This window comes from Perca fluviatilis, chromosome 15 (assembly GCF_010015445.1).
Source record: "Perca fluviatilis chromosome 15, GENO_Pfluv_1.0, whole genome shotgun sequence".
Taxonomy (NCBI): domain Eukaryota; kingdom Metazoa; phylum Chordata; class Actinopteri; order Perciformes; family Percidae; genus Perca; species Perca fluviatilis.
The window spans coordinates 6,627,462-6,650,346 of record NC_053126.1 but is presented as its reverse complement, the minus strand read 5'-3'; the positions used below and the strand labels follow the sequence as shown (position 1 = coordinate 6,650,346).

The 22,885-nt window shown below is 42.3% G+C and overlaps 1 protein-coding gene across 1 annotated transcript in view; it reads left to right on the top strand.

Annotated features, from left to right (window-relative positions):
- The first annotated feature begins 1,087 nt into the window (after positions 1-1,087).
- Positions 1,088-22,885, top strand: part of llgl1 (LLGL scribble cell polarity complex component 1) — a 41,976-nt gene continuing 20,178 nt past the window's right edge. The window contains exons 1-5 of the mRNA XM_039824026.1: positions 1,088-1,370; positions 5,032-5,129; positions 19,029-19,110; positions 19,214-19,374; positions 19,999-20,145. Of these exons, the coding sequence (XP_039679960.1) occupies positions 1,290-1,370; positions 5,032-5,129; positions 19,029-19,110; positions 19,214-19,374; positions 19,999-20,145 (569 nt within the window). The 5' untranslated portion in view covers positions 1,088-1,289. The remainder of the gene's footprint in view (positions 1,371-5,031; positions 5,130-19,028; positions 19,111-19,213; positions 19,375-19,998; positions 20,146-22,885) is intronic.

Below are 22,885 nucleotides of genomic sequence, written 5' to 3'. Positions count from 1 at the left end.
CTTGTCTGCCATGACTGCTTTAAAGGGCTGAGACTATAATTGATAAGAGTCTTTAATTTACTGTAACTTCCCCACTTCAGAAGAACTGATTTGATTAGCATTAAACCTGGGGCAACTTTGAATAGAAATGTGGTCTTGCACTGACCAAGGGTAGGAACCCCTGCGGTGGTTGGCTCTCCACAAAGAAACTGCAATGTGTGAAACTTGAAAGCAATAACTAGCAAAGTTATATAACATTATCTTCCCTTTAGCATTAACATATGCTTGTGGTTTGTCATGATACATCATTTTTCATTAGGCTTGGTCCTTAATGCAAGATTAATCTTCATAAATTATTTGTGCGCTCATAGGATATTCAATTTTTTTATAAAGATGCATTTAGAATGAAAACAAGAGAAGGCAGGCACAGGAACGGGCCACATTTTAAAATATTTTTTTTCTCATTTTCTTTGCTATCATGAAATCAAGGGAAAGTATGGAAGAGGATTAGGGCCACTGGTGAAAAATGTATTTGAATTCAAAATTCTGACTTTAAACTCAGAATACTGAGAATTAAATCAGAACTCAAATAAATTTTTCACCAATGGCCCTAATCCTCTTCCGTAGGGAAGTCATGACAGGGGAAACACAGCAGAATATTTTGGCACACAGTTAAAGGCCACATCACTGAACTCTGCACTAATTAAGATTATTATTTGTACAATGTATATATTTTTGTAAATAGCTGTTGTACATATCTAATGCATGTGAATAATGTTGTACATTAAAGTTCGTGGCATTAATTACTCTCGTGTGAATTTGGTTAATTTAAAAAAAGTCATAAGGGACTCACCGTTTAACGCCTTGTATTGACGATGGGTATTGATGATGTAAGTGGGACGTGCATCCGGTGTGTACTGTGCTACAAACCGAACATCCCCCTCCGGAGCGCTTGGCTGTGTGGGCGTTTCTGAGTAATTGCTCGCAGATTTCTTCGATTTCATTGGTTGACAACAACGGGCTCCGTGTGAACCGGGAAGAGGTGGGGGCTGTGGTCAAACCCAGCACGACCTAAACAGCACCAGGAGGGAGAGAGGAGGGAGGACAGCCGCAACCCGCAGCAGCAGCAGCAGCAGCAGCAGCACCCGCAGCCCCGCTTTCAGCCTGCATGGGCTACTCGGTTAGCTAGCTTAGCATCGTCCGACTGCGCTGCACCGCTTCTCCAGCCGCCGAGAACCCCGGGTTGTTATCTCCGTGTTTTCCTCTCCGTCCCACCCCCAGTCCTTGCCTGCCCACTGCCCGGCTTCAAGATGATGAAGTTTAGGTTTCGTCGGCAGGGCACCGACCCACAGAGAGAGAAGATAAAACAGGAGCTTTTCGCCTTCAACAAGGTAAAGTAACGGGACGGAGGAGAGGGAGGGAGGGAGGGAGAGGGGGTTTTAATCCTCTTCTCTCCTCTTCTGCTGCTACCCCAAAACTATCTAACGCTAGTTATCTCAAAACGGGACCAGATTTTTAAGTCGAGCTCACTGCAGCATTTGCCCCCCGGCCGCTCCTCTCTGTTGCTGTTTCCAGCTAGAAACTGAAAAAGAACTGCTTCTGATGGTTTGCGCTGCATGCTGGACCTGGACGCATGCAGGGTGCTTTGTTGATGTGTGTGCGGGGGTCAGTTGTTTCCACGGCGTGTTAATTGGCTTTCACCCAAACGAGGCCCGCGTTCAAAGTGAACAGCAACCAAGGACCTGTCGTTGTAGACCTAACATTAGTGTAATTAACCATCAACAACTGATTATGTCACCGATGGGCATTATCTGGCTTCACATTAACACGGCCAGTTTGAGTTGTGTTGCAGCAGTTTGACGCTTGTTGTGAGCAGTGTGACCCATATTTCATTCAGGTTTTGATCAAGATGGCTGTCAGTGTGGTGACAGTTTTAACTCTCGTATCCCCTTTCGTAGGTTTTTCACTGAAACCAGGACGACACTGTATGTAAAAGATGTGTTCCTGGCTGCTTTTGTGGTGCTGAGAGTTCAGACCTCTTCTTGTTTCAGTGTTTTAAGGGTCTATGGGTGAAACCGTGAGTGTCAGATTTCATGCAACTCTGGCATCACATCCACATGGATCTAAACCTCAGCTTCTTGAAGTCTTATCAGCCTTCCCCTTCTTACTCACTAGCCAGCAGTGCTGAGATGTCCTTATTACCCAGCTGCACTTTCAGATAGCCTCATGTTTTCACCTTGACCACTGTTGCCAAACTGGTGGGAGCCTAAAAGTACCTTGAAATCCATGGATTGTATTGATAGTTGTGCACATCCAATATCAGTTGCAGGTTGTCTTTTTGGATGACCTGTAGGCCAGTGTTTCCAACATGGTCTACACACGTACACTGCCGGTCAGAAGTTTGGGGTCACTTAGAAATTTCCATTCCACTCCATTATAGACAGAATACCAGCTGAGATCAGTTGCATTGTTGTTGTTTTTTTAACCAGGGCAGCAGTTTCCAGATTACATTATGTGTTTACGTAATTGCAAAAGGGTTCTCCAATGTTTTCTCAGTAAGCCTTTTAAAATGATATCAGATTAGTAACAGAACGTGCCTTTGGAACATTTGATGAATGGTCGCTGATAATGTGCAATGTAGATATTGCATTAAAGATCAGCCACTTCTTTCTACAACAGTCGAGAACCCTTTTGCAATTATATAAGCAATGGATTGGATGGATTGGAATGGGAATTTCTAAATGACCCCAAACTTTTGACCGGTAGTGTAGATAGATAGACTACTGTGCAAATAAACAGTTTGAGCACTGCTGTGGCCTTGAACTCAGGTTTGGTGAGGCCGCTGTCTGCACAGCTTTTAGATGTTGAAAGCCACAATTTATCACGCGCTGTGATAATGACGCATGACACACATGACTTATGACATACATGACGAACCCCACTCAACAAGATTATTTAGGAATGCAGATAATACAGCAGAAATGTGAAGAAAATGTATTGCTGCATTGTATTAGCAAAGTGATTAGCAGTATTATTTCGCCTTATTTCAACTAAAATCAGTCAATCAATTTGCAATGTGATTTTTCTTCTTTAATCGCATGAAACAGATCTTTCTTTCACATCTTGGAAAATAAATCAATTAAATGTGTTGTATTTCAGTACAAAGCAGGATACCCAGTACTCAAGGCTTTCCATGATTTCATTTGTTTTGCCATCGCAAATGGCAAGAATGCCTGGAAAGTTAGATATTCCAGATTAACTTCATTATATTGTATGTTTAATTGTGCAGCCAAGATGCATATTTTTGTACCGTAGTTGTTGCTTCACGTCGGGATATCCAGCAGAAGGGGTTAGCCTAGTTGGTGGCAACAAAATAATTCTTCTCAGAATTGGTGCAAACTTATAGATGTGAAAGTAGGACCAACACTGACAATTATTTTCATTATTGCTTTATCCATATCCCAAATGTCTATCAGTTAAAAGTGAAATATTCTGATTGCTTATTTTGTTGGACAAATAGTCCAAAAACCAAAGACAAACTTTTCATTTGCTATTATCACAAGAAGAAGGAAAAACTGCAACTTTTCGCTCACATTTGAGAAGCTGGAACAAGAAAAGTTGTGACATTTTTGTAAAAAAAAAAAAAAAAAAAAGTCACTGAAACTATTCATTGACTGATGATCAAAACAGTTGCCGATTGATTTTCTCTCTGTACTCACATACAAAGTCAATGCCTTCAAAGGCTATGAACTGTTTGTTGCACTGTGACAACACACACACACACACACACACACACTTTTTAAAGGTTTGGCACCAGCTGCCCCAACTGTCCCAAAGGTGGTCTCTCAACAGGACTGTTACTTTGATGTGACTCTGTGTGTTTGATCAGACTGGCACTTTAAAGAAACAGAGTTAATGTTTTACCTCATAACTGAGTTCCAACTAAATATCTCATTTCCAAATTTCTTGGACGCTGAGCCCACTCACATTTAAAAGACCCCCGTTTAAAATAGGTTAAGTTATATCTCTGCAAAGTTTCTGCTCTTTTTTTTCTTTCTTCTCTCTGTACATTTAAAGGTCCCATGACATGGTGCTCTTTGGATGCTTTTATATAGGCCTTAGTGGTCCCCTAATACTGTATCTGAAGTCTCTTTTATATAGACCTTAGTGGTCCCCTAATACTGTATCTGAAGTCTCTTTTATATAGACCTTAGTGGTCCCCTAATACTGTATCTGAAGTCTCTTTCCCGAAATTTAACAGCCTTGGTGCAGAATTACAGCCACTAGAGCCAGTCCCACAATGAACTTTCCTTAGTATGTGCCATTTATGTGTCTGTAGCTATTAAGGAGGAGAGAGGGGGGGCAAGGTGGAGGGTGGGGGTGTGGCCTTGACCAACTGCCACTTTACTCGTTTGAAAGCCATGATGTCTCTTTCTCATGGGTGGGCCAAATTCTCTGGGTGGGCAAAGCAGAGAAAGGGGAGGTAACCTTGCTCCTTATGACCTCATAAGGAGAAGATTCCAGATCGGCCCATCTGAGCTTTCATTTTCTCAAAGGCAGAGCAGGATACCCAGGGCTCGGTTTACACCTATCACCATTTCTAGCCACTGGGGGACCATAGGCAGCCTGGGGGAACTCATATTAATGTTAAAAAAAACTCCATAAAGTGAAATTTTCATGCCATGGGACCTTTAAATGCATTCCCAGCTATTTCACCTTCTCCTGACATGGGCAGAAAGAAAAGCTGTGAATTTACATTAATCCCATTTAACAAAGTCTGCAGAGCATTGTAATAAAGCAATGCTGCTGCCCTCAGTGCCTTTTTAAGAACTTTCCTCTAACTTTATTAAGGGTGTCCTCCCTTTTAGACGCCTCTCTGACTTTACGGTCAGACAGGCATAAGTGTGCACGCACACTCACAGACAGGGCCGAGGAAGAAAAGAAATGAATACAATTTTTTTTATTGTCTTCTTTATTGTGTCATCTGTTATTGTGTCTCTCTCTCTCGTCTGTTTGTCGTTCCCACTCTTTTGCTCTATGTTTCTCTTTTAGACTGTGGAGCATGGGTTCCCTCATCAGCCCAGTGCTTTGGCCTTTGACCCCAAGCTGGAACTTATGGCCATCGGGACAAAGTCAGGAGCCATCAAAGTGTATCCTTTTATTATCACTGAGCTCATGCATTGAAGAGAAGGGGGGGTCAATCCCAGTAAGGCTAGTCGATAAACTGAATTTTTGAAATAATCAACTTTATGAATCTCTTACCGATCCAAGTTTACTGATATGGCAATTTCAATCAATAAATTGTCTGAATCCCATATAATAAAACTAAGAATAATGTAGTTCAACCAATCAATCAGCTTGCAGTCCAGTCCACAAGTCCATAATCTCTTAGTGGTTACACTGTATTAATCAGAACAAACAAATCAGAAATGGGCTAGCACAAAAAAAGTGTCTTTATATGTTTTTATCAAACAAATTATAAGAATGTATTTTGACGATGTGCTATTTTTAGGCTCTAGTTGTCACAACTGACTATGCGTCCCAAAATCCATCCGACTGCAGATTGCAGGACAAAGAGAACCCCTGATCAGTGGCTGGTAGAGTACAGAAACTGGTTTTGTCATCTTTGAAGTGCCGCTCTGTTTATCTATACATCAGCACTGCAGTGCAGCTACTGCGTTGTCTTCCGCTGTAGGGTTGAGGGTAACAGAAGTCAGTGTTTCATCCGTCATGCTTTTTTTTTCATATTCATGTGTAATATTTTGTCTCTTGTGCAGGTTGTAGGATGAGAACTACTGAATCTTAATGTCATTTGAACATCCCCATGCCTACACAAGGAGCCACGCTATTTATTTAAATACCTAACAACCTTCGTAACATTTTTTTTAATGTTATGGTTTTTATATTAATTTTTTACAATTTATTTTATTTCATAAAAACCTTTTTGAAGCTAATTCAGTTTTGCCTCATAGTGCTTTATGAGTGTTGAGGAAATAGTGATCAGATGTAACTACAGCAGAGCTGTTTATGTAACACCAGTTTAGTAGAGCAGTGCATTGCTGCGTCTGCTCTCGGTCTCTGTGGGAAGTTGCACTGTCTGCACCACTTAACTGAAGACGACTTCATTTCCTTCTGAACTGACAATGTTTGAGGAAATGTAATTTTTTTTTTTTTTTTTTTTCTGGGGTTTATTTGAATAGCTGTGGCCATTGAGCTTTTGAATTATAGTAAAATGTCATGTCTTATACGTGTCTTATATCTGGGAATTCGGGGTCATTTATATAAAGTAGTCTTAGCATGAGGTAACCAGGCAGGTTGCAAACAATCCCTCCATTTGAAAGATAAATTAAAGTCAACGTTAAAATTATTACCCAAGCTGTACATTGGAAACACGATTTCTAGTAGGCCTCCCAGTACTTACTGAAGTAGTGTGTGAGCACACGGTTTCTCCTATGCAGTTGACATTTCAGGTGCACTCGCTTTCAGCATAATTTCTGCTTAAAGGTGCCCTGCCACACGTATTTCATTACTTTGTGGTAATGTCTGAAGGTCTACCACGGACTCTGTAACATTTTTTGTGGAAACAAATGCCTTGGTTACCTTGTTTCAAGTCATTCTAGCGTGATTATAGAAAGCCTGCAGGAAGACCGCGCTCGATTTTTGCCAGTTCTCATTAATATTCAACAAGCTAAGCTGTTTTGAATCTGATTGGCTAACAGCTAGCCAATGAGAGCCTGGCTGTCAGAATCCTTTATCCAGCCCAACTGGGCTAGCTAATGAATAGTAATGAGCTCAGGCAATATGATGTCAGACTTTTGGAATTGGCCTGATTGCTCCACTTATCTCCAGGAGGTAGCAGTTCATTTTCACATTCACAACATAACACAAACACATATGGACCTAACAGATTTAAAAAAATGCAAGCAAAAACGGTTTTGTATGGCAGGGCACCTTTTTAAAGTTTTAGTGCGTCACTTTTTATATATTAATGAATGTCTGTTACATTCAAGCCATTGCCAAATCAGTTGATACAAAGCTAATTAAGACTATCAGCTCCACACAACTCTCTCTGGATTTCTCAGTATGGCTATGTTCAGAAACTGGTGTCGTCCGGAGGCTTTCGCACGCCAAAAATCAAGTGAAGAAAATGACCTCTTCTGAAGAGTCCATGTTTTTTTTTTTTTTTAATCCTCCATGTCCTCCTTGGCTACAAGCAACTGCATCATTTCTTAGAATTCCTAACAGGGGACACAGAAACTACGCACTATAGCTTTAAGTGGTTTAGATAATACAATCAAAGTGTTTAACACCTGTGTGATCATCTGACTGCTTGTCTTCCTGCCCTACTGTACTCCGTTGTAAAGCTGCCAGCACCTCCAGATCGCTGCAGTTAACTTGAGTGAGTAAAGTGTCATCCTAGCCGATAGGCCTGCTGGCCAGAGCTATTAAGATAAGACCACTACGGAAAAACAACAACAACAACAACATCATTACATACGCTATTTGGCAGATGCTTCCATCCTCGGAGGCCCAGAATACCATAAATGCAATTTTTTTTGAGGTTGTGGTCAGTGGGAATCTTAAGCCCCAGCCCCCCGACAGTGGCAGTGCAAGACTGCGTCTGTTAGAGCAACACAGAATAAGATGGAAGATTGAGTGGAGCTCTGCTGGAAATGAGCATCGGTTTGGCTCGTGGGGATGCATTGCAGCAGAACCATAATTTGGTCAGTGTGTCAGAAATTCCAGCAGCTCGGATGCCCGAGCACTGTCCACATGACACAACTCTGACATGTTGTTGATCTCGCTAATCTTTTATGGCCACCAGCTCTGTCATGCTTACCGTGACGGTTGTGTAGTTAATAGCGGGCGAACTATCAGTCTGCTGCTCTGTTGTTGTAAGTAGGTTTGCTCAGAGTTGGATATTCCGCTTAATTACTGGTCAAGCACCATCATCCTTCAGAAAATGAAGATCGAAGATTTAAAGCATAGGTTAACGGCGTTTGTTTCGCATGTTTGCCTCCCATGATTCACGTTTGGCTTCGCGTGTTTTCGTTAGTGAGTGTTAGACCTGAGGCCCGTACTACGAAATACGACCAACATGCCCTGGATTTATTTCAGTTACTCGGCTTCACTAACCCTAACAACCGCGGTCCCGCATAAGCTGTGTCATGATGGTGGTTATCAACTAGTTCAGTCAACCCAGGGCTCCCAATCCAGCGGCGTGCGCGTTCACATAAAAGAGGCGGGGTTCGCACAGCGCGACCAATCGCAAACATCTGCCAGAGCCGCACATTTTACATAAGAAGAGCAAATTATTATTCTACATAAATATGAAGAACACAGACACGGTTTTCCAGGCAAAACGCAATACAGTCGCTGCTTCCTAAAACGGGAAGGAAAGCTGGCAAAAAAAAATAGCCGACGCTGTATATGCTTAAATCACAACGCATATCAATATCACTTCCCCATTAGTCAGGCCCAAATTCTGACCATAATTACACTTGTGCTTTCCATAAACTGGTGTTGCTTTAGCCTATTATTTCAGTTGCAACCCCAGCACTGGTAAGTGATCGTGAGAGCAAATAAAAAAATATTAAAGCGCCCATATTATGCTCATTTTCAGGTTCATAACTGTATTTTAAGGTTTTACCAGAATAGGTTTACATGGTTTAATTTTCAAAAAACCACATTTTGTTGTTGTACTGCACAGCTCTCTCTCACTGCTGCAGATCCTCTTTTCACCTGGTTTCTGTTTTAGCTACAGAGTGAGACCTCTTTTCATCTTCTTCTTCTGTACTATCTTTGATTGCACTCGCACATGCGCAGTAGCTCAGATGTAGAGCATGTCAGCTAGCTAACTCTAGAGACTGTAAAAGAAAGCCTGTTTCTCCAACTTTGGTCAGTTACAAGGCAGGATTAGCTGGGAGACTTCTAAATGAGGGCGCACATGTAAGTAGTTCTTTTGTAGATTATGGTGAACTTGTGTGTGTTGTAGCAGTGCTTTGCTATTGAGAACGACGTAGCATGCTAGCGTTAACCGACTAGCTAACGTAGCATTACGCCGCTTAACGCTTACGCGCGTCTACTAACGGTTGTGGTTAGCCAGCTCATTTCGGACTGTGACGTCACAGTCCGAGGCCGATTTTGAACAGCTCACTAGAAGACTGAAAGCAGGACACATTCAGAAACCGTATCTCACTCAAAACAGCATGGATGGATTTTTTTCAAAGTTTGTATGTGTGTGGAAGCACCAGAGACACAAAAGAACACCCCAAATCCCAGAAAAAGTGTTTTTTTCATAATATGGGCACTTTAAAACATAATTCTAACCGATGTGCGCATTGGCAACACACGGCTCAAGAAGCCGCCAAATAACCTATACGTAGCCTAATTCCCTGCGCTGAAAATCTATAGCTTTCATAAAGCTACCCATCAGGGAATGTTAACGGGGTTGTCAGTCTCTAAATGTTTACATTTTTCTGAGTACACCTCTCTCTCTCCCCGCACACCGAGCTCCACCGGATCTTCTAAGAACGGTGACGCCGTTATCAGTCGAGTATTGATTGGTCAGTAGGCGGTGCTTTTACACCGGTTGATCTCTAATCTCCAACATAACCTGCTCCCAAGCAGGTTAGGCGTTCAGCATAAGTTACCACGGCGATTTAATCCGGTAACAAGCGATCCACCGTCGTGATACAAGAAACCCTGGGTTGAACCTGAAGTTAGCTCGCTAACGCCAAGTCTTGCTTCGTAGTACAGGCGTCTGCAGTGGGGAGCATGTAACAGGATTCATGAACACAAACATGTCTGTGTTTAAATCTAAATGCATGTTCATAGCAACTGTTTATCAGTGAGTAAAGGGAGTCTCGCTGCGGCTGTGTGTTATGTGCTGATGCATTAGGCTGGAGAATCAACTCTTTCAGAGAGAGACTGGTGGTACCAGGCACTTGCACCCCAGAGCGAGATGGATGGAGGGGTGAAATGAAAGGAGGGAATAGAGGGAGATAAACGGAGGCAGCGGAGACAAGGGAGTGCAAAAGAGATGGAAGGGGAGGAAAACAAAATCTCCACTACACAGCTATACCTACTCTCACAAAATGACTGGTACCACAGAGCTCAGACTAGTCATCCTGCTTTTTAACAAGGTCCCAGCTGCTGTTGGAAAATGTTTGGAAAGTCAGCATGCATCCCCACAGAGAATATGTGAAAAGTTGACAAAAGTAAAACTACAAAAGTATCTTGTTTCACAAATTGCATTGCATTCGATGTCAGCGTTTCAGGCTTTATGCCTCTAAAATCATTCCGATGAAACAGTTTGAGGAAGAAAATGATCTTTTGTCGAACTTCTCATAACTATTACAGTCTGCCGAAGCGTTGCCAGTGGACATTGCTTTGTTGTTTTTTTCGGGCCAGAAAGGTCAGGAACGACCGCATTAGGTCACTTTTAAGCGGTTGTTATGCACATCACAGCAAGCATGATTGGAGAAACCATCTTATTTATTTATTTTTTTATATACTTTTTTGTTTAGTGAAGCGAGGTATGACGAGTGAGACGAAGTCAAAAATGACATAATACATCGGGTGACATGGTTAAAAACGATGAGGCAACACCTTTTGTAAAAATAGGCTAACGAGTGTGTCACATAGTAGAGGAATTACCGTATAGTACAGGATAAGCTTGCAGGCAGTTTCGACTTACATGAGCTGTTTAGGATTAATTACTAATGTTAACTAGAATTTTAGTTAGCAATAATTAGCCTGTGCCCATGTTATCTCCTTACATATACCTATACTCTCTGTCTCTGTAAGATTGGGAATGATTGAGGTTTCTGTTGGCACAGCTACCAGAAGACTTCCAACTTTCAGACACGTTGCTCACGTCACATCTACGTTGTCTCTCTCAGTTGGAGGCTGCGCAGTAAAGCTGGCCATCACCGGAAAAGTGCTTCTAACAGCCTTCACTGGTCTCCGTCCAGAGCAACGAGGTCGTTTGGTCCATTATATACTGTCTATGGGCAACACGGAAGAAGACCAAAGAACAAACTGGTTGTAAAAAAAAAAATCCTGAAAAATGACGATGACACGATGAAACCTTTTTTATCAAAACCGTTTCAGATTCTTTTTCTGTTGATTGACTTATCGATGAGTCGACTAACCTTCTCAGCTCTAATCTCAGGCCTTCCAAACTTCACCTCAATTTTGTTCTGAAAATCTGCTTTAGTTGAAACGAAGCCTTCGTTTTTGAATAAGTAATGTTGTTTTTTTTGTGTACGTTCACATTCCCTGATAATCTCACAGACTTACTGACTTGGGTTTGACCTAGACATGCTTGCCAGCATACCTGCTAGAACTGTAGTACACACACACACACACACACACACACACACACACACAACACACACACACACACACACACACACACACACACACACACACACACACACACACACACACACTTCCAGTGTTGGTGCCAGATGTGTGGTTTGATTCTCACACACACTGACGCATGAGCAGCATACACTTTGTGTGTGTCGAGAGGTAGTAAGAGACAAAAAGAAACTGAAGAGAGAGTTTGGCCGAGTAGACGTAGGGGTTTATTCACTCAGGAGTAAAGAAACGCTTGAAAATTGCACAGTGACTTTGAACTTCTGTTCTCCGTCTTGGCGTGATTACACCTCGTCTCCTCTCTTTCAGCCTCTTGCTCGAGTTTCTCACTTGTTCTTTGCTTTTTCTCCGTCTCTCACTCGCTGCGTGTTTATAAAGGCAGAGTCATATTACGCCCTGAGAGTTACTGCTTCGACCACAGACTGGGGCTCAGCAGAGGGAAGGGGGACAATGTGGTGTGGAGCTTTTTTGCGTATGTGTGTATGTTGAGAGAGATCATGTGTGGGGGTGGTGGGTCGATCTTGAGTAGTCTGTCTTCTGTCGAAGAATGCATGTTGCGCTGCCCTGGGTTAACCCTCCGTGTGTGTGTGTGTGTGTGTGTGTGTGTGTGTGTGTGTGTGTGTGTGTGTGTGTGTGTGTGTGTGTGTGTGTGTGTGTGTGTGTGTGTGTGTGTGTGTGTGTGTGTGTGTGTGTGTGTGTGTGTGTGTGCAGATTGGGTGAGTAAGAGCTTTGTTGCTGAGTCTAGTCTTAATAAAGGAAGCTTTTGAATTGGTTTCCAAGGCGACCAGCGCAGTTGCCAGGGATGAAAAGTGCTTGAGGGCATTAAAAGTCTGCAGCTCAGCACGTCAGATACCATAGTTTGTTGCTAGAAATGCATCAAAAAAATCAGAAAATACTACTTACAGTAGTAGGCCTACAGTACCTGCTGGTTACACACAAACACACACACACATACGTTAAACAGTATGAAACTATTATCTGGACAATCCAGGACATGCTGAGTCACACTATGTGACCATGAAGCGTCAGTATCGGCAATGCAACAGCCAGAGGACGTGCTAATATTGACACACACACACACACACACACACAAAAGCAACACACACACACACACAAAAAAAAAAAAAAAAAAAAAGCAGAGCTTTGCTCGGTGTGTTTGTGGGTGTGCTCCAGCTGTCAGCTCCCCCTCTGTCTGTCTGACATCCTGTTGGTCACACACACACACCACGCTGACTGATCACCCTGTGTTGTACTGATTCATCGGATCCTGTCTCTCGACAGAAGAATGTGTGTATCTATAACATCAGAAGCTTCATTTTCTTTTTATTGGTATTTCTTCCCATTTTGGTGGCGGATGACCACTGTTGTGGTCACTGTGACCACCGGCTCGCAGCTTGACTTAAATCTGTGCTTTTGTACTGTGAGTCATGCACTTTTGCAATGACACAGCGTGGACTTTTGGAAAATTGAACGGTGACAGAATGAAAATTCGTTTTCAAGTCGTTCGCACCGCGGCCTCAGAAATTGACTCAGACGGCTGCTTTAGCTTAATGTGAAGGAATCTTGAATTGTTTATCCATCCTCAAAGTCAACAAATGTTTGTAGTTTGTGATGGAAACGGTAAATTCCCCATGTGCTCTTTTGTGCCACACAATGCCCTTTCAATTGTGCTGCAGCCACAGCGTTTCCTGCCCTTTCCCAACAATTTCCCGCATTTTCATTTGTATCAAGTCACACTAATTTGTTTTGGTGCTTGGCTCCGCAGACTGTGGTTTGTATTGGAGGCTAATTTGTAGAGAAAATACTTCAAAACTTTGTTAAATTAATTATATTTAATTGCTTGGTAGGATTTTAATATAGTTGAAGACGCCTCTTCCCTCTTCCTCTTCTCACCCACACACTGCCTACTCCCTGCTAACTCTGTCTTAACTTTCTTTCCTGTACAGTAAAGACGTCTTTCTCTCACTGCCTACTATTTTTAATCTTTCTCTCTCTCTCTCTCTCTCTCTCTGTCCTCCTATCGTGTCTCTCCTACCGCAATCTCTCAATCTCTGTCTGTTTTTCTGTGCCTGACTATAACTTGTTCCTCATTGATATTCCTGAAGAATGGCAGGGCCATTTTAAAATTCCTCTATGCTGCTCTTTCTGTCTCACCCAACCTCTTCTCCCTCCTCTTTACCCAGCCTTTGGTCCGTGCCGGTCTCCTCACCCCCACACCTACACAAACTTACAGATGAATGGGCACACACACACACACACACACACACCCCCACAATAACACCCGTCCAGTTGGCAACACGTTGGTGGGGGTTTATCTGTCGGGATAAAGGGTGTGTGGTCTTACCGACTCAAACAGAGTGGAGAGGCTGTGGTAGAGTTGAGGAAGGCAAAAGAAAACATTCCCCCGAAATGACAAATCAAAGTTGTGTAAAAACAATCAATCCCTGAAGAGCTGAATTAGTAGGGACGGTTGGCTGAATTAAAGTCAAGAAGAAAAACGTAGCGTAATGGTAGTTGCATCACTGCTAATAATTGGCCTATTAAGGTAAATGTTCCGACAAATGTATGTTTGTGTTATATATGTAATATATATATATATATATATATATATATATATACATCAATAAAAGATAATCTTGTTTGGATCTACTTACATCAATCCTTTTTGTTGATATAGATCCATGTAAACCTGGATTTTGACTTTAACAAAGGTTAAATAATGTAACTAAATAATGGCAAGAAACAGCCCTGCTAGCAGCTCGGTGATGCCGTATATGTAAAATGGCAACCCATCCAATGATCTATCTCTCCTCTAGGGAGAATGTAACTTTGAAAGAAGCTTTCATTAGTTAGCAAAATGCTTCCACAAGCAGTTTGACCTAGATGCGAAACTCACAGGCCACCAGCTGGCCCATGAAAGTTGCTCAACACTCGTACGCGGTCCAAAAAGGCGTGGGGCTTCACATGGGCCCGAATCCTGCCAGAACACGATCCTGAACCTCCTAGATTCCAACCAGGACCAATTTCTTCTGTCGCTATCAAAGTCACTCAATACATGGTCTGTTACTCCTTCTGTCTGTATAGTATGCTGTAGTTAGAGGCGGCACAGGTAGGGCTATACAGTGAACGTTTTCTCAGTTATCAGTGTCATTGCAGTTCATCATCTGGGGACCATGAATGTTTGTAGTGTTGTATATAAACTTTGTATTTGACAATTAAGTATGTCTTTTAAGTTTGACTGCTGGCGTGTCGTCACTGAGCAAGTGGGACAGAAAAGGGAAGTGTGGGGGGGTGGAGAGGTACTAGCTGAGGGAGAGGATGCAAATGAGACGGGATTGTTTGTCTAGTGGGTGGGTGGAGTTGTTTGGCTTGTCTTGTTGTAGACTGCCTTTTGCCAGACGTCTGAGGAGTTTGTGATTTTGTGTGTGTGTGTGTGTTGTGTGTGTTGCTATGTGTGTAAGGAAGAAAGGGAGTTGGAAAGAAATGCTCGCAGATAATGCCTCAGAAGTTTAGAGCTAAAACCAATTTTACTTGTGTTGTCTGAAGTCTGACTAAAAGTTTTTAATTTTTCTGACTGTGTGTGTGTGTGTGTGTGTGTGTGTGTGTGTGTGTGTGTGTGTGTGTGTGTGTGTGTGTGTGTGTGTGTGTGTGTGTGTGTGTGTGTGTGTGTGTGTGTGTGTGTTTTTTTTTTGTGTGTGTGTGTGTGTGTGTTTGTGTGTGTGTGGTCAACTCGTACATTCATCCTTGGATCTAGTGGTCCTTCCTTCCTGTCCAATTCAATCTTCTGTCACATTTGTGTGTGTGTGTGTGTGATTTGGAGAGTGTGCTGGCTGTTGTCTGTGTGTCCGACATGGAGGACAATGCCCTCTGTTTGTCTGTATTCAGACCGTGAAATCGCTTTATCCTTGCTAACGCTCTCTCTCTGCATCACCGGGCAATCGCACTTGTGTGTGTGTGTGTGTGTGTTTGAGAAAGAGACAGTGATTCAGTGATTATGAGTTACTGTAGGCCTCCATTGTGTGCATTTCAGGGTTCTCTAGTGAGCAATGCAGCAAATCTTTGCATGCTATTCTACGTGGTTTCCTTGCATAGATCAGCACTGTTAAACCAGTGAGTAATTCAACGTGTTGCTCAAAGATTTAAGTGTCCCATGTTGAATTCTTGTTTCTGAACCTTGGATATAACTTTGTAAGCAACACCCTGCACATTTGTCATCACTGTATCATCCAAGACCATTTATACACAGCTCTGAGTGTGAGTTTTATGAGTTTCTGTGGTTAATTTAATTAATGCTTTCAATTTTCATCTCCTAATTGAATTGTGAAGGCCTTTGAATTGCTTTGCTTTGAGTCTGTGTGTGTGTGTGTGTGTGTGTGTGTGTGTGTGTGTGTGTGTGTGTGTGTGTGTGTGTGTGTGTGTGTGTGTGTGTTGTGTGTGTGTGTGTGTGTGTGTGTGTGTGTGTGTGTGTGTGTGTGTGTGTGTGTGTGTTTGAACTGTGGAAGAACCCTCTGATGTTCTTGGCGAAGCATCCCAAGAATTTGCAGCAGTGCATTTCATCTATCATTTCTGTATTTTTTTTATATCCCCATCTTATATTTAAGTATATCTTTATGTGACATGTTTTGAAATGGCAATCAGTTCATGATTTTTATCAGAAGTGGAATCAGAATAAGTTAAGCAAGGGAACTGGCAATTAACCAATTTAAAATAAAGAGGACTTTTTTTTTTCCTCCACCCTAGCATCGTGGCTCTATGGACAGTCCACCACTTTGATTCATACTAAAATATACCAAAAACTAATGGATGGATTGTGGTGGAATTTAGTACGTTCTTGTCCCCCTCAGGATGAAACTAATTAACAAACTAATTTCTTTCAGCCATAGCTGCTCTTTGTGTTTATTATTAATTAGCAAATATTAGCATGCTAAATTTGAAATGGTGAACATGGTATGGCAACAATATACCTGCTACATGTCAGCATGTTTGCATTGTTATTGAAACGACCTTAGCATTTAGCTCGAAGCATATCCTTGAAGAGCCACTAGCCACTGCTCAAATTTTTGGCAAATCTGCGGTGGATAGTTATTGTTCCCAGAGGATGCATCCATATATTTTTGCGCTGTACGAGCCTGTGACTGCATGTTTGTGTACTCATGTGAATTTTACGTATTTATACACCAAGTGTGTGTATCTGTATTTAACACAACAGCATGGCAGTTGCAGAAGGAGGGAGGTGGGGTGACACATTAACATTTATTATCTGCCCACTACTATTGAGGACTTTTTATATTTTTTAATATTGGCCAATGAGCAGATGCCAGGGCGGAAGGAGCTTAATCCAGAGGAGACACACATACTCACATTTATAATGAGGTTACAACCAGAGGGGCTCTATCAACAACTGTCCCTAGTCAGGAGAGGATGACATCATCACCGGGAATCCCTCCACCAGCTGTCCTCTGACATCACCATGACCAGGAAATGTGTGTGTGGTCTTTAAATCGCCAGTGTTGAGCTTCATTTTTTGTTTTTTTTAGTTGTTGTGATCACACACACTTTGTTTGTGCTGCCTCTTAATAGCATTGCATAGAATTGCTTGCTTTCTGTCACCGTCTTAAATAGTCATTAGTGGTCTAATTTCTTCTCCATCTGCTGTGGCTTTCTTTGCATTATTTTCTTGCACAGCCAGCTTTAAATTTGAAATGCTGTATTGATTGTGGTGAATGAGCTGTGGTCATCATTACATAGCTTGAAAACGCACACAAACCACAGCTGTGCATCTGTCTTCACTTCCTCCGTTTTCACACACATCATATAGCGCTGCAAATTTTCATTTGTACATTTTGTTTTTTGCACAAATTAAATGAGATATAGCTTGTTTACAAGTGAGCTTTTAAGCTGCTAGTAGGCATACTTTAAAATCTTTTGGACAGTGGCAGACTAGCTGTTTCCACGCTTTATGCTAAGCTGAGCTTACCTGCTGCTGGCTGTAGCGTTGTATCACTCTTGCAGAAAACAATTAACTACTTCCCAAAATGTTTAACTATTCCTTTTTAAAGGAGTAGAATACTGGATATTTTTCTTTTCTTAATTCGTCTATCACTTGAACTCTCTTGGTCTCTCTGCCTCTCTATTTGTCTGGACTGGTGGTTCATGACCCATGAGTAAATGTTCCTCTCACACCTCCACCTCCAGCTGTCTGAGGCATGTATTATTGCAGTGAATAAAACCGGGGACAGGAAGTGACAACACTGCAGGAATGCTAGTATAACACTCCTCTGGGCCTCCAGGGAAAAAGACAGGGGAGGGAATGAGATAGGATGGGAATAAAGTTAGAAGGAGAAAGAAGAGGGCAGTTAGGTTTCTATGAACCTGAGAATAGGAGCAGAGTGGAGAGGAGTTAGGAGGAGAGGTTTGCCAAGAACTGAAGGAGGGAACTTAGAGCTGAGAAAGGAGACAGCAGAGGAATGTTGGTATTAAAACTCCACTGGACCCCCATGGGGAAAACGAGTAGTTTCAGGCAGAGATGGGAAAGCTGGTCAGAGCGAAGAAATTATAGTAACCTTTTTTCTAATATGAGAGCTGTGGATTAAAGAACGTGGGGAAAGAGTAATCCCTTGCTGATTTCTTAAATATCACACAGAGGTTGAGAGTGGAGAAATAAGGGGGAAGAAAGGAGGAGAGCAGAGATCAAGATAAGTGGATTTGTATACAATTCTTCCTGAGCATTGTGAGAGTAGGAAAGAAAAGACCTGCGGCAGTGGAATGAGATATATGAAAGAAATGAATAAGAATGAAAAGAGGAGGAAATAGACAATATAATGTATGTAGTCATAATATTTTTCTTCTCATAAAAAAACGATGGTGGTAGGAATACAGAAAACCAGCTCTCCACACAGTCATACACTGTACAAACATGAACTCTAATTTTTAATTTACATTCCTCAGAGGTGTGTGTGTGTGTGTGTGTGTGTGTGTGTGTGTGTGTGTGTGTGTGTGTGTGTGTGTGTGTGTGTGTGTGTGTGTGTGTGTGTGTGTGTGTGTGTGTGTGTGTGTGTGTGTGTGTGTGTGTGTGTGTGTGTGTGTGTGTGTGTGTGTGTGTGTGTGTGTGTGTGTGTGTGTGGTTTAGAACAATTTTGCCTGGTTGTGTACTCGCAAGCCTCACAGTTCCTTCATTTTAACAGCTCTGCTTCATTTACTGGACTAACAAGCACACAGAGTGGTGGTTATGTGCGTCTGCGTCATCTGGTGTTGGTAATTGCTATGAGCTTTTTTTATAGTGTTCTAATTTCTCCACTGCTATTACACCTAACCAGTGTCTTTCTCCTGGTTTACAGCTCCGAATTACCAGTTAAACTGTTCTTGGTCTCTGCCCTCTCAGACACACATTTTAACTCAGATTCTATTTTAAAAGAAAACGTTTTCTCCATCAATCAGCAAACCCAGTGTGACAGTGGCAACAATCCATTATATAAACTAGAATTGAGTCCCTGCTATGTTTGTTTGTGTCTTACACACGCCGCACTTGCAGCTAAATTGGGGATCTGGTGTGTCTGCTGCCTGTGTGGACTCAAATCGGTGGATATCTCCAATCTTCTTTTATTTTTATTGTTCAATAAAAATAGTTTGCTCTGTTTTGAATTTCCTTGACGGGACCCTTGCAGCTACGGGCACCCTGGTGTGGAGTTCACAGGACTACACAAAGACACCACCGCTGTCACACAAATCCTCTTCCTGCCTGGACAGGTAAGCTCCATGCCACTTACTTTCTGAACGTAAGGCGCCCTTAGTGACGAGCGCCGTGGCCAAAGTGATGTGTGATGCTAATCTCCGCCTTGCTCTGTGATAGGGCCGCCTGCTGTCGCTGCTGGATGACAACACAATCCACCTGTGGGAGCTGGTTGCCGGCGCCCCTGGAGAGGTGGGCGGGGTTAAGAGAGAAGGCGTGGTCTGTCTGCAGGAAGTGGACAGCTACAGCCTCCCAGGAAGACCTGGCATCGAGAGCTGCAGGTACATTCATGTTATTTTAGATCGTCCATTTTTTTTTGTTGCTCTTGAAGGTCTAATCCTTAAGGTTTTGATCATTTCAAAGCCAATTTTGGATGGTATTTATGTCTGGCATTTATTCTGCTGTATCTGTTAAATGTAGTTTGGAGTCGTCCTCCATTCCCGGCACTGGATTCAAATGGCGTGCACATGCACAATGGGATTCACACTAAGGATGCATGCATGACACAAACTGAAATCTTAAGGATTATAAAGAAATTTGTCAAGCACATACAGTTGTCAAATTACAGTCAAAGAAATAAAAGTAAAACCTGAACACACAATTTAATGGTACGGTCAGACTGGATTCCACCTGGCGAAATTTGCTTGGCTGCTGTTGCTCATTGTAATATTTTATATATGGCACATGGACAAAGATATGACCAATCAATATTTCCTGAATGAGAGGTCAATCCCTCTCCCTCTCTGACTAGCTGGTCATTGAACCTTGCGATTATACGTTTCAAAGTTTAATCAGATTGCACTTCCCGCAAGGCGGGTGGATTTGTCACCCGAAGTGAATATGTCACGCCATTTTTGTATTAAAATGAATGGCGGCTTCACTCTTCCACCACATCTTCTTCTCAGTGCCACGCGGGTGACAGTCCTTCTCTTGCTGAGGTCATGCGATCTGCTGTGCATGGGAACAGAGGGAGGTGGCGTGTACTTCCTGGAGTTGCCCCGCCTCTCACTGAAGGACAACCAGACGCTTCTCCAGGATCAGGTCACACTGAGGTGAGACTGTCACATACACGGTCAACAAACTGAAAGTAAGTTGAATACAATAAAATATAGAGCCAAGTATGGAGTGACAGTTTAATTATTCAGTTTGACGCTGTTGTTTTTGGACTGACACAGCTTTTGGTTTGTAAAGTTGATCACAGCATGATGGTGGAGCTGGAGTGATAATATTCCAGCTCTTCTTTATATTGCCTTTATACATACAGTATATCAAATAATGAGAAAGTGCTTCCCATGTTATTCCTAAGTAGTTTCTCTCTTTTTCTGCCTAAAACTCCATTGTCTGATCTCCATCCCTGTCACAGTATGTTTTCCTTTAAACATTAAGCACTCCAGTTTCCTCGGCTCACAGCTCCAGCTGAGCAGGTCAGGGACACACACATATCTCTCTTGACCCCAGCAGCAGCAGGCAGGTCAGGGTCATGTGGTTCAGGGGACCATGAGAACGGTCAGATCTCCTGAATGCTGTTTGGAGAGCAAGAGATGTACTGTTAAACCAAAGAATAATATTCTCTGTGCAATTTGCACAAAAGTCTTACTCATTAGGAAACGTTTTTTGGATGTGTGAGTGAGGAGCACTCAGTCACATGAAGATAATGGCGTCTTTTGTTAGTATTAGCACAGAACTGAGATGTTGAGGAATCTGTTTCTGGACATTGTTACATTGAATATGTACAGTAAATCTTCACACAGTCCTGAAGAAACCCATTAACTGAGTTTTGAAATTTTAATAATTAATAATTGGAATTATGTTTTTTGCCCAAAAGCGTTTTTAGACATAAAAAACATTAGATGTAATTAAAGAAAAACTCAAGGTTTTAAACCAGGTTTTCAGGGTCTTTAAACCTGAAACGAAAGGCCAATTGGTAGTCATCCTAATTTGAGTCAATTAGTGGCCATTGTAAATGGAGTGTACTGTAGTAGCTGTGAATTGCTGACACATCATGTGTAAAGACTGCAAACTTACATAATGTGGCAAAGGGGAATGGCTCACTATTCGTAATATGCCCAGACAAGGAAAAAACGGCTTAAACAAAGAGGAACTGTGTATTACTATTGTATGGCGTTCCTGTTATTTTGTCTAGCCCCTTCACATTCATGCAGTGTTGTGTGCACTAGTGTGCAGCCATGTATGAGAGTTCAGCGGTGAACTAGAGCAAAACCACAGTGTGAGAGGAGCACAAACCCAAATCTTCCACAAACAAACTGTGTGCTTATCATGTTAATATACACCAAACAGCATTATGCATTTCACTGTAGTGTTTTTATGGACATAAAAAAAACAACCCGTAGTAGATTCTTTATTTTTTCATGCTGCAGCCTTCCTCGCTGCATTCCTGTGTTGATACACAGGCAGTGCATCACAGAGCTACTGTGTTTCTTTTTCATTCTGCTGTGTGACGGTCTGACTGGTCGGTCAAACCCCTCATTAACCAGGCTTGTTTAGGGAAGTGGGCTGAACTGAGGCCTAACGAGGGCCCTGATAAGGTGTGTGTGTGTGTGTGTGTGTGTGTGTGTGTGTGTGTGTGTGTGTGTGTGTGTGTGTGTGTGTGTGTGTGTGTGTGTGTGTGTGTGTGTGTGTGTGTGTGTGTGTGTGTGTGTGTGTGTGTGTGTGTGTGTGTGTGTGTGGGGGTGTGTGTGTGTGTGTGTGTGTGTGTGTGTGTGTGTGTGTGTGTGTGTGTGTGTGTGTGTGTGTGTGTGTGTGTGTTTAGGTTTCAGACAGGGAGGCTTTGTACCTTCTGCCAAACCACGGGTGTTCCGGTTGGGGAAGTGTTTCAGCTGAATCTCTAACGTGCGCGCGCACACACAGTGGCTCATCACCGTCCGGGTCTCTGTAGCAGGATGCTGGATTCCCTAAAAATACTTGTGAACGGAGAGACCGAGACAATGGAATGCTTTGTTGGGAATGTTTCTGCCTCTGTGCTTCCGGAGAGGATCTTCTCAGTGAATGCTACCAAAGCAGTCAGAAGTGTGTGTGTGATGCAAACTGATTATCTCCTATACGATGGTTCGGTCTCATCCGCAGCAGAGAGACTAGAAAAGCTGCATTGCTGTCTTCCCAATTTAGTTTATTTACTCTTGTCTCTCTGATGCTTCCTCTCCTGTCTTCCCCTGTCTGCCCCCTTCTTTTCCCCGTCTTTCGCTGAGGGAATCCTCTCGACATCTCGAGGGTGTGTCCTGCTCTACATTCCTCTTCTGCCTCAGAGGAATGTCTAGTTCACATACTCCAGCAGCTCAACTCCAGCTTGATGTTGTTGTTGTTGTTGTTGTTGTTGTTGTTGTTTGAAGAGCAGCCTGCGGTGGTATTAGAGTTTATACAGATGGTTTGAGCTTAATGTTGATTAGATCATACATAAGTTTGAACACTTTTTTTGGAGTTTTGCTTTGGGTTGTTTTTGTGCAAAAGAAAAGAAGGGCTTTGGAGTTTCTTTTGCTGCCCAGTCCCTGTTGTTCTACTTACACACTGGATTATCAATATGCACAGATGTTTCTTTCACATTTTCTGAAGCTGTGATGAGGCTTGATTGTAAATTTCAACAAGTCAGAGCCCCAGTTCACAACATGCATTTAAGTGAAAATGGCTAATTACGAACCTTAATTATTAATGATTTACTAAATAGTCAAACCTTAAAAGTCCACTTACTATCTTTGTCATCACATGACCTGTGCATGGAACTTTAATCACATGATAACAGGTGGACGTAAATAAGGATGGTCTATGATATGAATGTTG